The 16,088-nt window shown below is 26.9% G+C and overlaps 6 protein-coding genes across 7 annotated transcripts; 1 reads left to right on the forward strand and 5 right to left on the reverse strand.

Annotated features, from left to right (window-relative positions):
* On the reverse strand, positions 1 to 847 carry LOC128964739 (N-acylneuraminate cytidylyltransferase A-like). The gene is made up of 4 exons (XM_054311375.1): positions 724 to 847; positions 501 to 653; positions 242 to 442; positions 1 to 173 (listed from the first exon to the last, which is right to left on the reverse strand). The coding sequence occupies exons 1-4, from the start codon at positions 845 to 847 to the stop codon at positions 1 to 3; spliced, it is 651 nt and encodes a 216-aa protein (XP_054167350.1).
* A 318-nt stretch (positions 848 to 1,165) lies between these two features.
* LOC128964894 (acylpyruvase FAHD1, mitochondrial-like) lies at positions 1,166 to 2,567 on the forward strand. Its single transcript, XM_054311550.1, has 3 exons — positions 1,166 to 1,428; positions 1,502 to 1,535; positions 1,937 to 2,567. Exons 1-3 carry the CDS (start codon positions 1,305 to 1,307, stop codon positions 2,427 to 2,429), a joined length of 651 nt encoding a protein of 216 aa, XP_054167525.1. The 5' UTR covers positions 1,166 to 1,304; the 3' UTR covers positions 2,430 to 2,567.
* A 664-nt stretch (positions 2,568 to 3,231) lies between these two features.
* LOC128964893 (copper homeostasis protein cutC homolog) lies at positions 3,232 to 4,293 on the reverse strand. Its single transcript, XM_054311549.1, has 4 exons — positions 4,138 to 4,293; positions 3,841 to 4,078; positions 3,718 to 3,753; positions 3,232 to 3,615 (listed from the first exon to the last, which is right to left on the reverse strand). Exons 1-4 carry the CDS (start codon positions 4,237 to 4,239, stop codon positions 3,239 to 3,241), a joined length of 753 nt encoding a protein of 250 aa, XP_054167524.1. The 5' UTR covers positions 4,240 to 4,293; the 3' UTR covers positions 3,232 to 3,238.
* A 415-nt stretch (positions 4,294 to 4,708) lies between these two features.
* On the reverse strand, positions 4,709 to 8,467 carry LOC128964892 (transcription elongation regulator 1-like). Of its 2 annotated transcripts, none has more exons than XM_054311547.1 (9): positions 8,176 to 8,467; positions 7,949 to 8,113; positions 7,746 to 7,895; positions 7,424 to 7,681; positions 7,133 to 7,355; positions 6,853 to 7,065; positions 6,618 to 6,777; positions 6,194 to 6,553; positions 4,709 to 5,667 (listed from the first exon to the last, which is right to left on the reverse strand). In XM_054311547.1, the coding sequence occupies exons 2-9, from the start codon at positions 8,109 to 8,111 to the stop codon at positions 4,735 to 4,737; spliced, it is 2,460 nt and encodes an 819-aa protein (XP_054167522.1). In that variant the 5' UTR covers positions 8,112 to 8,113; positions 8,176 to 8,467; the 3' UTR covers positions 4,709 to 4,734. The 2 variants fall into 2 exon arrangements, with proteins under 2 accessions (XP_054167522.1, XP_054167523.1); XM_054311548.1 differs by having other exon boundaries at positions 8,166 to 8,467.
* A 1,456-nt stretch (positions 8,468 to 9,923) lies between these two features.
* LOC128964654 (phosphatidylinositol 4-kinase type 2-alpha-like) lies at positions 9,924 to 12,186 on the reverse strand. Its single transcript, XM_054311287.1, has 6 exons — positions 11,505 to 12,186; positions 11,235 to 11,435; positions 11,031 to 11,162; positions 10,626 to 10,944; positions 10,369 to 10,562; positions 9,924 to 10,304 (listed from the first exon to the last, which is right to left on the reverse strand). The coding sequence occupies exons 1-6, from the start codon at positions 12,063 to 12,065 to the stop codon at positions 10,128 to 10,130; spliced, it is 1,584 nt and encodes a 527-aa protein (XP_054167262.1). The 5' UTR covers positions 12,066 to 12,186; the 3' UTR covers positions 9,924 to 10,127.
* Positions 12,187 to 14,813: 2,627 nt separating this feature from the next.
* Positions 14,814 to 15,543, reverse strand: LOC128964740 (astakine-like; the record flags this gene model as incomplete). Its single annotated transcript, XM_054311377.1, has 3 exons — positions 15,493 to 15,543; positions 15,217 to 15,307; positions 14,814 to 15,037 (listed from the first exon to the last, which is right to left on the reverse strand). Coding segments are annotated over exons 1-3 (360 nt in total), but the record flags the coding sequence as incomplete, so codon positions are not given.
* Positions 15,544 to 16,088: the final 545 nt, after the last annotated feature.

Here is a 16,088-nt window from a genome sequence, read left to right on the forward strand (position 1 = left end):
TTAAAAAAAATTGCGATAATATTTAGCTAATTGTAAATCAAACATATCGTCAATTTCTAAACAAAATTTTTTAGGTATTTCAATGACACCACATTTGCCTCCCTGAAGAATCCCATCATTTTGAACCAATGCTGTGGTAAAGCAATAGAAATGACCCGATTCTACATATTCACCTGCATTTGGATCAGTTAGAAATAATAATTAAGTATAATATTACAATAAATCAATTTATTAGCCAAACCAGTCCAGTCTTGTCTTCGGGGACGACAATGTTCATCAAAATTCAATGCATTTAAACCAATAGACCAACGAAGACAATGACTTCGATATACAGAAAAAACGGAATCATATTTCTGGTCAATCATTAAATGATAAGCACTTTTTAAGTACTGTTCCCTTAGAAAAGGTGATGTGCACTGAACTAAACATATTTGATCGGCACCTGTATTTCAAAATGTTTAAAAAAATAAATTTTTTATATTTAAACAAACAAACCAAACCTCTATGTGTTTTAATAAATTCAAGAATTGCTGCCAAAGATGATGAAGAATCGGTAGCACTCTCTTGACTTCTGTCATGAACTTTGACACCATATGATTGTGCAATCGATGCAATCTGTTTGTCATCAGTTGACACCCATATGTCATCAAAAACTGGATATTAAAAAAATGATATTTTAGTTGTTATATTAATTTAATAAAAAAAATCAAATCAAATCAATACCCGCACTATTTTTCATAGGCTCTAAAACCCATCCAATCAATGGTTTGTTATCCAATAATTGTATATTTTTATGTGGTATTGATTTACTGGATCCACGGGCTAATACAAGTCCCCAAAATACCATTATATTTACACAAATAATATATTAATTTTCTAAATAAATTCTAAATAAAATATTTACTCAAATAAAGTAAATAATATTTTGAATATATTTCTATCAAGACTTCAAGTGAGAGATAAATCAATACATTGATTGCTAAATAATCCGTTAAATGTCTCAAACTTTTTGTTAATTTTTTTTACATATATAAAACAAATACATATATAAGTCATTTGTTAATTTTTTTAGATAAATAAATATCATATAAATATTTAAATCATTATTAATTTATTTAATAAAAAGTTTTATTTAAATATTTGAAATAAATTATTTAAAGAGACGTCTATTGAATGCAATTGAAGTTAACATTTAGTTAGTGTCGACACTCAAACATTTGACGGATTGACTGATAAGTTGTTTACACAACTTGTTTACCATTAAATTGATTAAATCGGCGATTATATTGTTGGCCTACAAAGTGATGCGATTGACCAGATTTGTTGAATTTGGCCGAAAGATTGTCTGTTTGGGTAAAAACTATGGCAAACACGCGGCCGAAATGGGTGGCAAAGTGCCCGACAAACCCATGATTTTTCTCAAACCAGGTTTGCATTCAATTGATTGCAATTTTTTGGCTATTAATGTGACTTTAATTTTGATTTGTTTTGTCATTTATAGCGACTGCTTATGTGACTGAAGGCAATCCTATTAAGTATGTATTGAATTGTATTGATATCTGATTTAAGGTATGAATGAATTAATGCAAACATTTATGAATTGACCGAAAAGTGATGCAATAATTGAGACATACCTTAGGCTTAACATTGTATAGCAGTTATCAAATGTCTGATAATATATTGTATTACTTATTGATTCTTAACTAACGATTAGGTTATCACACAATTAAAGTTATAATTATATAATTGTGTTATAATTATATAATTGTGTTATAATTATATAATTGTGTTATAATTATATAATTGTGTTATAATTATATAATTGTGTTATAATTATATAATTGTGTTATAATTAGCATTCAAACTGTGGTTGTCTTATAGGTTATCGTTTTTAGTAAATTTGATATTAATTTGCGGATTTGTATCAAATTTTTAGAGTACCGGTTGGTTGTCAGCAATTACATCATGAGGTAGAACTTGGAGTCATAATTGGCAGAAAGGGATTCAATATTAGTGAGAGTGAAGCCATGGATTATGTCGGCGGATATGCTGTCACTTTAGACATGACTGCCCGCGATTGGCAGGATTTAGCCAAAAAAGAGGGCACTCCGTGGTCTTTGGCTAAAGGTTTTGACACTTCCTGTCCCGTCGGCAACTTTATTCCCAAGGAAAGCATTGCAGACCCAAATGCATTGCAATTGTGGTGTAAAGTCAATGGAGTTATGCGACAAAATGCTAGCACTTCTGATATGGTCTTCAAAATCCCACAAATAATTAGTTATATTAGCAAATACTTCACACTTGAATCGGGAGATCTCATACTTACTGGAACTCCTTCAGGTGTTGGTTCAGTAAATCCAGGCGACACTATTGAGGTCGGACTCGGGGATCTGTCTAAAGTTAGTTTTCAAATAGAGACTCAGCAATAGTTAAACAATAATTTTTATTTTAGTCTATTTTCAATATTTACGGTAATTATGTTTTGAAAATTACTTTTATAAAACAAATTATATTTACTGTAATATATTGTTTTCAATAATGAGCTTCAATTCAATAAAATTCACTCAAAAATTATGAAATATAATTTATTATATATTTAGTAAAGAATTTGTTTTTTAAATTTAAATTTTAAAATTATTTTTCTAAATAGATTTGGACTTTTTAATAAATTTAGTCTAATAATTACTGTATATTATCGTAATTATTCACTTTTTAACCATGCATATTTTTGGCAAATATACATACAATACTCAAAGAAAAATTTTAATTAACGAAATATCAAAGTTATAATTTTAATTATAGATATTATTATTAATTATATACAGTATCTATAATTTTGACATTAAAAATGAAATGTGAAGTTCAATATTTGAATGATAAGTTAATTAAATGTAAATGCATTTACATTTAACAGTAAATACTGTATATAATAACTTATAATTAGTTTATTTTAAATCAATGATAATTTTGTTGATCAATTAAACTGATGATGAAATTGATAACATTTGATGAATTCAATCAAACTATGGTAAACTTGTAGCCGAAATGGATAGTAATGTGAACTTCAAATGTCATTTCAACTTTTTTTTACTTTTAAAATTATTTGAGTATATATTACGGCATTTAAATTACCGAATATATCAACAAAATAGTGTTATAATATCGTAAAAAAATATTTAATTTCAATTACCAGTAATTTTAATTTAATTTTAAAAAATAATATAAATCGTTATAAATATCAATAATTTTTCACTAATATATCAATCATTTTGTTGACTCTTTGAGTTGAAGTCACTTTAATATTATATTCATTTTCAACATTACTTCCCATCGAGACATTGGTGTTGCGGAAAGACATTTGAGACTTTTTGACACAACTGGCCGATGAATGTATTTCATTGATATTAGTTTTACTTAAAATCAATTGCATATTATCCTCCGTAACGCCCGCACCGGCCATTATAATAATCCTGTTTTGAGCCCTAACCACCAGATTTGATATGTTGTCCAATCCATCGATTGCGGTCTTTGACTGACCACTGGTCAAAATACGAGTGAATCCAAGTTTTATTACTTCTTCGAGCGCTTTATTCGCATCATTGACCACATCAAAGGCTATTATTTTAAATGAAAGTTAATTATAAAATCATAATTTATATGCTAGTGTTGAGCAATAGATGTATGTCAATAGATCTGTTAATTTCATATGATATATACCCCTATGAAAAGTACAGTCCAGTGGTGATGCCGTTTCTGAAATTATTAATCACATTATATTAAAATATATTAGAAGTGTTGGAAGTGATGCCAAATATTGCAATATTAATGTTCTGTATATACCTATCAATAATTGACAGTTCTTGTAGTCAACGGTTCCATCTGTTTTCAAAACTCCAAATACAAAACCATTGACTCCTTCAGACTTAAGAACTTGAATATCTTTTTGCATAATTTGTATTTCATTTGAATCATAGCAGAAATCTCCACTTCTAGGTCTGATCATAGCATAGATGGTCATCGATGGACACAAGTGTTGGATTTGTTTCAACAGTCCAACAGTTGGTGTCAAACCACCGACCTTTCAATTGACATAAAACAATATAAAATCATATAAAACAAGATTTTTAAGACAATTACCTCCAGAGCACTGCATAATTCAATTCTATGGGCGCCTCCTTCATGAGCTGCCACTCCAGACTCTATACTATCGATACAAATCTCCAATTTTTTTGATCCCATTTTATATCATTGACTTATTTGTCAATTGAGTTGTTTAGTGAATGAAATATTATACTCAATGAAAAAGTTTGTATTCAAAACTCATATTAAGTAATAATAATAATATTAATAAAATAGTGATCAGTAAATACTTTCGTCTCTAAGGATAGGATTTATATGATATGATTAACACAATAAATATTAGAGAAATTATAATTTTATATATAAATTCAATAAAATACTGATTCAAAATATTTCATAAAATGTCTTTTATTATCATATTATTGTATATATTGAATAAATATAAATGATATACAAATTTTTAAAGCAAATCGTGATAATGAGTTAAATTAGACATAAACTGACAGATAATATCTATATCTGTTTGATTACAAAACTAAATGATAAAAACAATACTTTTTTCTCTAAACAAATAGTCAGTAAATAAACGAAAATTCTAATTAATAATAATAATAATCAAAATGTCATTACATTAATAAAAATAGTTTTTTCTTTTTATTTTGTTCTTCGAGTGGAATCAGAACTAGTTATAGGTTTTGGTGGACCCAAACGATCCATTTCTGTGATATAATTCATAAGCAAATGTCTTCTTTCGTCTTCAAATGAATCCAATACAAGATATCTTTTGTCATTCTGAAGAATGGCTACAATATCTAATAAGTGTTGATCCGATTCTTCCATCATCTTCTTTGACTTATAAGTGATAATTTTAGTCTCTTTGAGTAACTCTCGGAACTCATTCTTAGCCATAGATAGCCTGTCTTTCATGTATTCATCAAACTCTCGCTCGCATTTGTGATCACTCGACGAAAACTTAATATATCGCGAATCGTCTTTGATTTGTTTGCGAACTACTTTCCAACGACTTGAAAGTGTTATGTCTTTGACTTCAGCTAACAATTGTCTAAATTTTTCTCTCTTTTTCTTAAACAAATGATCGATATGAGCGTTAAACAACTTTTCCCTCTCATCCCTGTCCAATGTCTCCACTAACTCCCATCTGTGATCTCTTTTGATAATCTTTTTCGATTCTCTCCACGAAATGTCACAATTCCTGACCAAATCAGTTAATAAAGCGCTAAAATTTTCAATGGCTTCGGTATGTTTGTGTTGCTCTCTTTCCTTATCTCTTTCCCGTAGATGTGCTGACAGTTCGCGATTTACTTCCCGTTCTCTTTCAATAAGACTGACTTTAATGCGTTCCTGTTTTTCCCGTTCCTTAATGTCTGAATTTTCTGCATCGGAACCATTATTTCTCGATGAACTCAATCGTGAAATGTAATGTTTGAACAAATCTTCTTTAGTGGAACTGCTCTCCAATGCTCTATAACGTTGATCGTCACGAATCTTGTCTTTCGTCTCCGTCCACGAAGAGTTGCGATCTAAATATGTCTGTTCTTTAAGTAATTCTAAAAATCCTTGTTTGGCCTATAAATTCAAATGTAAATAATTAAATAAAAATAAATTATTAGTGAAACAAATATTATAAATTAAAAAAATTATAATTATTATAATGTAATAATCGCAGCGCAAACGTAATATATACTAAATTATGGGTAAAATCGTGGAAACGTTTTTTTCTCAAAATCATTGAGAAAATGACTTTTAAATTGATTAAATGGTTAATAAATAGTTTATATTTAAGCCAATAGTATGTACCGTAAAATGAATTGCAAAGTCATTAAATCAAATGCAATCCTCAAAGCAAAGAATTCAGTACTCATCACAATCTCATTGTTTCCGATTATCTGAAAGTCAAAAATAATAACATTTTGCACAATATTTATATATATTTATATTATTTCACTGAAAAATAAAAATTTAGATTAATATATATATCTGAAAATAAATTGTTATAATTAAGAGCAAAAATATCTTCTAATATAAATTTGATGAAATCAATGATTAATTAGAATTAATAATAAATAATTGGATTCAAAACTAATAACTATACCTTTTCTCGTGAGACGGCTTTCTCCTCCCTTTCCTTTTTTCTTAAATCAGATAAAAATTCATTAAAAACTGTTTCCTTTTCACGCATTCTTTCGATTCCCTTAAAGCGATCGTCTTTGCCATATGTTTGAGCAAATTCTCCAAACGATGACTTCGGTGTTAGGTTTGCTTCTTCAAGAAGATGTCTGTAGTTATCCTTTTGTTGTTTGAGTCGTTGTCTCTTTTCACGTCTTTCCTCTTCTGCCCTCTCCTTTACATACTTATCAAAAACCTGTCGTCTCTCCCGTGCCGTAAGAATCAAATATCGGGAGTCAAACACAATCTTATGCAACTCCTTTTCCCACGTCGAGAATGCCGACACCTAATCAACAATTCAATGGTTTTAATAATTTCGACAAACATTTCAAATATATTTATATATTTACATCTTTCTCGATAAGCATAGCTTTAAACATTTGCGTTCGTTCTTCGAGTGGAATCGTTTCGCGTTGTTTGGCTGCCATCAGTTCCGCTTCATTAGTCGTATCTTTTTTAGTTTCCTTTTCCTCTTTTTCTTTTTCTTTTTCTTTCTCTTCTTCTATTTTTCTATTTTTTGTTATTAATTTTATATTAAATTTAATTTCGATAAACTTAATTAATTGTAAATTTAAATATATTTACTTTTGTTTTTTATTTGGTTTTTCCTCTTTGGGTTCTATTTGTCTCTTTTCTCCCGATTCTGAATCCGAGTCCTCTTTTTTCTCTTTTGGCGGCTCTTTCATCAACTGTTGAACGTCGGCTCGATTTTTAAGTTCTGGCGGACACTCCCATAGAGATGTTCGAGTACTCGGATTGTAAAAAAATACTTTGCTATCACCCGTCCAAACAACACACCTATTAGTAATTCAAATTAATTATATAAAACACAATCAATTAACTAAACAATTAATTCATGTCATACCACGGCGTTCCTGTAATAGCGGTACTCGAAACTGGTTTAGACTTATCGCGAACGGGTTCTGTCTTTTTCTCGGGTTTTTTAATTTCTTCACTTAAAATCTGTTGATTCTTATCGTTGTCGTCGATCAATATCTCATTGCTTACCTCACCATTCTTTAACTCCTTATCATTCTTAGCCATACTTTTATTTTCCATCTGTTGTTTCTGTGACTTAGCTATCGCTTCTAAGTAATAAAAATAAACAAATATAAACAAACAAATAAATTGAAAGATTTGTTAAAATATAAAATACCGTCTAAATCCATGAGAGCCTTAGGCTTATCCCAAACCGATTGTTGTGTTTTCAAACTAAAGTAATATGATTTTCCTTCCGGTGTTTTATATTCAGTCCATTCAGACGCAGCCATTCGTATTTCTGGATCAATCGAAGCGTCAAAAAATAATTGTTGTTTAGTTGGATCTGAATTAACCAATGGAACGGGAGGTACTTGTGGTGCCCATGGAGGTGCTGGAAATCCTGGAGGTACACCGTATGGACCAAATGGGGGCACTGTTTACATAAACAATTTAATTATGTTTGATAACCAAAATACTTGTTTTAATAGCCAACAAACCCGAGTGAGACATCGGATGCATAAACGGCGGTCCCATAAATCGCGGCGCTTGTGGAAAAAGTGTGGGCTGTTGGAGACCAACAGGAGGTCCACTTACAGGACCTCCAGTGATCTCAACCTTTTGGTCACCGCTGTTGTCCTCCTTTTTGTCTAATTTGATAAATAAATGTATAATAGATAATAAAGACTTGATTAAAACAAACCTTCTTGAGTGGCATTAGTGGTGAGCTGTTCCTGAGAAATCAGTTTAACGTTGTCCGGCTTAGTCCAAGTGGTCTCTCGTGTCTTTGCATTATAATAATACACTTTTCCGTCACCTGTTTTGGTCTCAACCCAAACGTCCGCACTTTCATTGGTGGCCAACATATCTGCAAATCAATTATTAATCAATTAATACTTAAATGATATTAATATATAAACCATTAGTTACTCGTCTTTTAGTTAATAATTAAAGTAAGAAGTCTTCAAATGAAACGCTGTTTTCATGTGAATCGACACCACTTTATACAACCCGTTGGATAAGTGAAGACATAACACAATCAATCACTTCATTCAATGTATTAATTGGTTATCAATTAAAGTCAAACAAATCAATCAATAAATTAGTGATTAGTGTTTGCATTCAATTCATATAAATATCTTTGAAAACAATAATTAATTAATCAATGATTCAATCAATGGTTGCTTTGTTTATATACAGTATTAGATTAATATGTGTTCATACAATTCATATCATATATTACATGCATTTGCTCTTTTAATACTCACTTCAATTGCTATACAGTAAAGTATAGCACTGTTTTAGTAAAGTATTTATACGGGTATAGTGTTGTGCACTGTAAACATCTTACAGTTTATTGATACCAACTTTAAGCAAATTTGTGTTATGTATGGCTAATGTTCAAACATCAATACACAAACAATAAGCGACACAATAAATACGTTAAACAAAACGTAATTATATAGACTTGTAAAATATAATATGTGCATGGTCAATTAGTTTAATGATTCAATTTAAATATTTATTATATATATTGTAATCAAATAAGTGCTCAAAAAACCAAAATATTATATGCTTTAAAATTGTTTGATTTATATTCAAACCTAATCACATATATTTTTTTTTAATTTTTATTCAAAATTGATTTAACACTTAAATATTATTAAGTTATAATTTAGTTAACAATAAAATAATTTTCAAATCAAACAGTTATGTTATATCAGCGGTAATTAAATACTATATTATTAATGTCTACGTATATCTTGTAAGTTATAACCCTATTTCATATTGAAATTATTTCACTTAAAAAGTTTAGAAAAACTCAATGACATTAATGTTTGAATTTAACTTTAATACAGTTATAGGTTATCTTTTTTAACATTTTTAAAACTTTTATAAACAAATTATTTAGTTCTATCATAAATAAAACATTGGAAATTCAATTTATTGCAATTTACTAAATAAATATTATTATTATTTTAGCAAATATTTAACAAATTAATCGAATATTTCTTAAATGTTTAACAAAAATTCCATACTATAGTAATCTGTATTATTTTGTAGTTTTTTTTAAATGTTTTTTTTGTGGAAATGTGTTTATATAAAACCATAAGAATCTATAGTATATTAACTTTGGATAGATATCTACTATAATTCCCGGATAAATATATATATATATATATAGAGTATATAAACACATAAATTATAGTATTTTGAGTTTATTGTCACTATGAATGTATAGTATATTACTCTGATGTATGATAAATACTATACTAAAATATTAGCATGCTCATTTATCTATTTAATATTTAACTACTTATATCGATAAAATTTAAGAATGACTAATGAATAAAATATTCAAAATATTATTTTCAAAATTATATATTTCATATTATATACAATTGTTTTCACTAAATATTTATTTATTTGCTAATAATAATTAAATTCTTTATGAATTATTTGCTGTTTAGATATTTTCTATGAAAAAATCTTAACATTTTTGCATACAATATATTCAAAGTGAACAATATTATTATTATTATTATTATTAACACAACAATTATATGTATATTATAAAATGTCTTAATAAAAATATCTTAACAATAAAATGTGACCAAAAAATAACAGATTTTTTTGAATAAATTTAAAAAATTTATTTAACAATTTTAAATACTTCGGAATATATTTAGGATATCACAGCCGGTTATAAAAATTTTATATTAATGTGACTATGATTTATAACAATAGGTTTATGACTCAAAAACTAGTATTCGACAAAAAAAATTTATACAAACATTATTTGAATTAAAGTATTTTTATATTAGACAACAATTATTAAAATTAGTGGACAATTATAATGTCCGGCACTGAAGACATGCTCTTCAACACCACGAAAAAAATGGTGTTTTTCGTTGAAAACTTTGAGTGAAAGTCTCAGTCATAGCTCGAATTCGACCTCTTTGTGTTGATCCACGACAACGCTCGACAACTACGGCCGGCATTTGAACCAATTGTAACGGAGACTTACCTTCTTTTAAGGCTTGAGTCAAATTTAAAATCTAATTTCATATAAATATTTTCATTATATGTAAACACAAAATAATCAATTATAAAACAACATACCTGTCCCCTCATAACTGACATTTGTTTTTCAAAAAGATTTCTGTCAAATCCTTTATCAGATTTAAATAGTTCGTAGAGTTCGTCACATAATTCCTGAACAAAATTCATGTCTGAAAGTTGTGGTAAAATTAAATCTCGCGTTTGATCCGAGAATGGTTGCTTAGCATACGGAAGCCATGTCCAGTAGTATGGATCTAATAAAATTAAAAATTATACTTCAAATATCTTAAGATACCATAAATATTACTATCACTCACAGGCTCTCCATTCGTCAGGATGTTTAAAAGGAAAGGCCAATCCATTATCAATGGCCGCTATTTTAATAAATGGACATCTCTTAGGATTCCAAGAAGTGAGTGGTTGTGTTTCAACAGGTTTTGTAGGCTTTTCATATCTGATGAGCCAATTATCATTACCCCTATCAGTGTTTCTTATAATATAATCGAGAACTACAAGTCTCTCAAATTGCGACTGAAAATCTTTGAGCACTTCTTCAGTCAATGGATTGTCTTCAAAACGTCTTAACCAAACGGCTGCGTCTTCGAAGCTCTCAACAAATGTTTGTAAAGAACCCACCTTTTGGTAATATAAACAGATATATTAATCGATATATTATTGATAATTACTTTTTATATTATTAGATAAACAAAAATTTAACACACCTTTGGTGGTAAACCTAATCTATTAAAATGTTTGCCAACATTTGGAAACCTTTCGTTTACATTCTTTTTGGTCGCAGACTTTGCCCGATCGATAGCCGAGTAATTGAATGTCTCGGATGAAAGTCTTACCACCTGTTCATTGAAAATATTTATCAAATATAATATATTTCTAATAAACAATTACCGGTTATTATCAAAACAAACCTTAGTCTTAGGGACGACATTTAATTGTAATTTTTGGTCAACAAGTGAGGCACCGGCTTCTGATAGATATCCTTGATTAGGTACAAGACATGACCTACCAAAACAACAGGGACAGCATAACTTGTGCATCCATTTGGTCCACTTTGGGTTCAACATTCCGTACGGCTCTTCATCTTTGGGTTTAAACACTCCAACAGTTTTCTATTACCGTAAATGAAAACAATTTTAGTATTCATTTTTAAAATAAAATATCACCAAATGATAACATACCGTATCTTCACCATTGCGGACAAAATAGCTGCCACTGGATCCCTGTTTAATACGTTTAGGAAGTATCCCATTGTCAATAGCCTGTTCAACCTCTTTGACAACCGATTGAAATTCTGGATCTTCGGGAAAAGTATTGCTGACTACGGAATAGTCAGTTGAGTCCATTCTTCTCAGTAATGGTTGACTTTCTCCGTGAGAATTAGATAAATAAGAAGTGTTTGCTGAGGCAGACAGTGAAGTCAGATTTGTTTGAACGTATGTCACATCTGGTAGTATAGAGTCGCAGCCATTGATGACGGGGTTCGCAGGTGTCGTACCATTGGTAGGGCTGTTAGTCGTAGGACTGACTGGTGATGACTCACTCAGACTCAGCATATTATGCATTGCATTCATCGAGTCTGACATCGAGACTATTGATGACAATAATGAAGACTCAGATGAACAGACATATGTCTTATCTTCTTTGGTTTCATTGACATCCAAATCGATGAGATGGTCGCCACCGCCAGTGGTCACCAAAACATCTATCGGTGTCTTATTATTCACTATATTATCACTCATTTTATCGACAAAACTGTGTATTATTTTTATACAAATATTATATTTCGTATCAAAATATTTATCATTTTATTGTTTATTTGTTGACAAAAATAATATTTAAAATCATTTTTATTTGACTAAACAAATGGGTTATCGATAACTAACATATAGTGTATAATACTGTATAATAATAATAATAATTGTAATAATAAATCATAAATTAATTTGTATTATAATAATTGATACAAACTATGAATTATTATAACATAACCATTGATTGAGTGCTCACTTCGTCTAAACTAAAACTCACTGTTTGTTTGACTACAACTCCATAGCCTATCGTACAGTGGATTACAGAGTTTACACACACATCGACCCCACTATTATTGTGTACTTCAATACACACTACTATACTGTCATATGATTGCAGTCATTATCTGACATACTGTCGATACCCAGGGATGACCAGTTAGGAGACAAATACATAAATCTTATTATTTTATTTATAGACAATGTTTTATAATTAATTATTTAAAGATTTCTAAAATTATATGTTAATAATTAAGTTGTAATTAAAATATTAATATTGAGGGTGTAATAAATATGCCAATTAGTAATATAATGTTAATAGACTTATCAATTATTTGATAAGCTGGCTGATAGTTTTCACCATTTTTTAATTAATAATATATTTATAATATACTATTTTTATACAATGTATTTGTGTATTTAAAGTTTTATTTATTATGAATGTGATTAATATAAATATTGATAAGTTTTATAAGAAAATATTAAATAGGAAATATACAACAGTAGTGTAAAAATATAAAGTTTATTATATGAAATTAACATATATTTAATATTTTTTCTAAAAATATTTTTTTTATTTACAAACTAAAACATTATATGTTAGCAAACTAATAAAAATTAATATTTTATTGAATATATTGACAAAGCTATCACTTGACTTTAGTATGCATTTAACAATAAATCATAATTAAAGCAAAAAAAATCAGGAACTAATTAGAAACACTAAAAACAAAAAATAAACGGTCGGAAATTGAAAGTTAACAAAACAAAATTGACACTGGTATTTAAATCTCAATTTAAATATAATTAGATTACTGTTAAATACATATTCAAAATAATTAAATAACTATTATTTAAAATAAAATTATCATTAAATTTTATTATATTTATTTAGATAAGAATATTAATTAATATGTAATTAAATATTAATGCTAAATTAAATAAATATAAAATGATAAGTAATTTTCAATAAATGTCAACTAAGGGGTGATTCACATATTATCGCATCTTCGCAAAAGTTAGTTTTGGCCGACACTCCCAATCCCCCCCCCCTAAGTGCGAACGTAATAAGTGAATTACACCTAAGTGGTCCATAGTTTTTATTAATTTTAGTTAGATTAAAAATAGCAGTAATTATATTTATTCAGTATTATATCATATGATAGAATTATATTTTATATGATTATTATTTTAATAAAGATTTATAAATATTAAAATAAAAATTTTTCCTATATTTGTCAACTTTAATCATAATATATAATATATACCGTAATATATTTAATTTATCTGATTTAAAATTACGTCAATTGTTTTGTCAGCAATTAATTATATTGTCATTATTTAACGAAACTTATCATATATTTTATGTAATAAACTATTCAATATAATATAATATGTTTTAAAATGTTTTTATTTTATATAATACTACCGGTATATGCTTTTAATTACTTATTATGAGTACAAACATTTGTTATTTTTATAATTGATGCTTTCATAATTAATTAAAACATTTAATATTTATAATAAATTATTTAATAAATTTTATTTAAATCTACAGTATACTAGTAGTATAATACTATTATATTATGTCTAAAATTGAAATAAACTCTTACATAATAAGAAAAATCATATATTACTGTATATTTTTATATTTAATATGTTTGAAAATTTAAAAAGGGTTGTTTTGATTCAATACTTAAATGTTATTAACAAAAATTGAATATTATTAACCAAATACATTAGTTTTTATCTATAATCCATTTGAATTTATTTAGTTATTTATATTATTTCAATGACATTTCAATAAATTTTCATTATATTACAATCATTACTATATCATCATATCTACAGTATATTTCATTTATCAGAATGATTCTGATATTACATTTAAAAAGTGATTTATTTGTTTGTAATATTTTTATACCAATATTTCAATGAATTTGGTTTGTTATTTGAATTTTATTAGTAGATTATTTTTTTGCAAATTTTTAAAATTATTATTCGGACAAATCATTTAAAAAAACTTTTTATATATACTTTATATTTAACTAAATAAATGGTTGACTTATTGTGGGATAACTAATAAAGTGTGTGACTCAACAATAATTACCGCTTAATATTAATATTTATACTTTCTAGAAGTTTGCTCAGACAATGTAATATATCATTATTTACTGGTTATTAGTTAAAAATATTTAAAAAACACAAAAATGTTAGCATTTTATTAATTTATAGATAATTAAATATATAAAATGTATAATATAAGTTAATATAGTTTTTTTTGTTAATTAAAAAATTTCAATAATTAGATTAATCATAATTATGTATATTTTTAAATATCTTTTTACTGATTATAGTTTTATTATTAGATTGTTTATAAATAAATATAGTAAAAGTCAATTAATTATATTATGATTTAAATTTCTTGAATTAATCAAACATTGATTTGAATTAATAATAGTCGATGAAATTGTTATCAAATTGTAAGCTTGAATTGAAAGTACATTTAGCCCTTTGACAGACCAGACCATCACTGCAACCACAGAATTGAATGTATACTTCAGTGTCTATATGTTGTCCATTAGGATAGGCCAGAGATCGTTGTTGCGGTTCATTGTATAGTCGGCACCAATCATCAAATTTACCCATTGGTTGACAATGAGGTATACTATACCTCTCAAACCCTATTATTGTTTGTTTCAAAATTAATTCACAACATTTATAATTAAAATTTTTATATTAACATTAAATTATAATAATAAAGTTAAAATGCAGTGTTAAATATTTTTATATATCAAATTTTATTATATATTCTATATTTTTAAAAATCTTAGTTATTTGATAAAATTTGTGATAAACTAACCCAAAACACAGCAATAATTAATGGGACAGTCATCTTGTTTATGACAAAATTCATTTGACAACATTTTTGGTAACGATTGACATAACATTATCTATTTTTAAAAAATAGTAATTTCGTAAAGATTATTAACTTTATAATAATCTACAAATACTATATTTATTTAACAAGAAATTAGATTTTATAATTAAATAATTGTATTAAAAACAAACATACATTAATAAATTTCAATGTTATTTATAATATACTGAATGATAATTTACAGTATATCTTACTTACATTAATGGAAAATAATATCAACGTATAAAATGTGTATTTATTCATTTGTGATTTTCAATTAATTTTATTAAATCAAAATTTTAATAACTAAAAACAGCATAAACTTATCAGGATTATTAATTTACTAATTTATTAAAAAATTAAATCAATAATATAAGCACAGAGAACTATATAACTACTTAGAAAACCTTATTTAAAACTATCAAAAGTTAATACAATATTTAACTGAGTTTTATAATAATAAACTTTAAGTACAATATATTTTCATTGATTGTTGTTTTTGAATCTCAATAAAAAATTATTATTAAAACAAATGTCACCTACATGTTAGTCAATGGGGAAATTTGGCTATTATTACATTTTAAGTTGTCAGGGTCAACTTGTAACATCATATATCTCATCTAAAATTTATTATTTACTTTTGCAAAAAACAAATTATTCAAAACAAGTTATAAATACTTGTACAGTGTATTTAACTTTAAGACAAATAGAAATACAGTATTAATAACTATAATAAGCAAAATAAAAAACAATAGCATAATAAAAATTATTATTATTAACTTATTATATTAATTATATAGATTTTATAGATATTA

The sequence above is a fragment of the Oppia nitens genome, unplaced genomic scaffold, assembly GCF_028296485.1.
Source record: "Oppia nitens isolate AA-2021 unplaced genomic scaffold, nextdenovo-longstitch-racon4-pilon3 scaffold9_pilon_pilon_pilon, whole genome shotgun sequence".
NCBI lineage: Eukaryota > Metazoa > Arthropoda > Arachnida > Sarcoptiformes > Oppiidae > Oppia > Oppia nitens.

What these genes read in the sequence shown, in the direction of transcription:
- LOC128964739 (XM_054311375.1), bottom strand. Translation starts at nt 847, where the DNA reads ATGGTATTTTGGGGACTTGTATTAGCCCGTGGATCCAGTAAATCAATA. An exon ending in ATTTATTAAAACACATAGAG is followed by an intron (nt 443 to 500) that starts GTTTGGTTTGTT and finishes TTTGAAATACAG; the next exon opens with GTGCCGATCAAATATGTTTA. An exon ending in CCGAAGACAAGACTGGACTG is followed by an intron (nt 174 to 241) that starts GTTTGGCTAATA and finishes ATCCAAATGCAG; the next exon opens with GTGAATATGTAGAATCGGGT.
- LOC128964894 (XM_054311550.1), top strand. Translation starts at nt 1,305, where the DNA reads ATGCGATTGACCAGATTTGTTGAATTTGGCCGAAAGATTGTCTGTTTG. An exon ending in CATGATTTTTCTCAAACCAG is followed by an intron (nt 1,429 to 1,501) that starts GTTTGCATTCAA and finishes TGTCATTTATAG; the next exon opens with CGACTGCTTATGTGACTGAA. An exon ending in ACTGAAGGCAATCCTATTAA is followed by an intron (nt 1,536 to 1,936) that starts GTATGTATTGAA and finishes TCAAATTTTTAG; the next exon opens with AGTACCGGTTGGTTGTCAGC.
- LOC128964893 (XM_054311549.1), bottom strand. Translation starts at nt 4,239, where the DNA reads ATGGGATCAAAAAAATTGGAGATTTGTATCGATAGTATAGAGTCTGGA. An exon ending in AATTATGCAGTGCTCTGGAG is followed by an intron (nt 4,079 to 4,137) that starts GTAATTGTCTTA and finishes GTCAATTGAAAG; the next exon opens with GTCGGTGGTTTGACACCAAC. An exon ending in GAACTGTCAATTATTGATAG is followed by an intron (nt 3,754 to 3,840) that starts GTATATACAGAA and finishes TAATAATTTCAG; the next exon opens with AAACGGCATCACCACTGGAC.
- LOC128964892 (XM_054311547.1), bottom strand. Translation starts at nt 8,111, where the DNA reads ATGTTGGCCACCAATGAAAGTGCGGACGTTTGGGTTGAGACCAAAACA. An exon ending in AAACCAAATAAAAAACAAAA is followed by an intron (nt 6,778 to 6,852) that starts GTAAATATATTT and finishes AACAAAAAATAG; the next exon opens with AAAAATAGAAGAAGAGAAAG. An exon ending in AAGCCGTCTCACGAGAAAAG is followed by an intron (nt 5,668 to 6,193) that starts GTATAGTTATTA and finishes TTGAATTTATAG; the next exon opens with GCCAAACAAGGATTTTTAGA.
- LOC128964654 (XM_054311287.1), bottom strand. Translation starts at nt 12,065, where the DNA reads ATGAGTGATAATATAGTGAATAATAAGACACCGATAGATGTTTTGGTG. An exon ending in GATTAGGTTTACCACCAAAG is followed by an intron (nt 10,945 to 11,030) that starts GTGTGTTAAATT and finishes TATTACCAAAAG; the next exon opens with GTGGGTTCTTTACAAACATT. An exon ending in TCCTGACGAATGGAGAGCCT is followed by an intron (nt 10,563 to 10,625) that starts GTGAGTGATAGT and finishes TAATTTTATTAG; the next exon opens with ATCCATACTACTGGACATGG.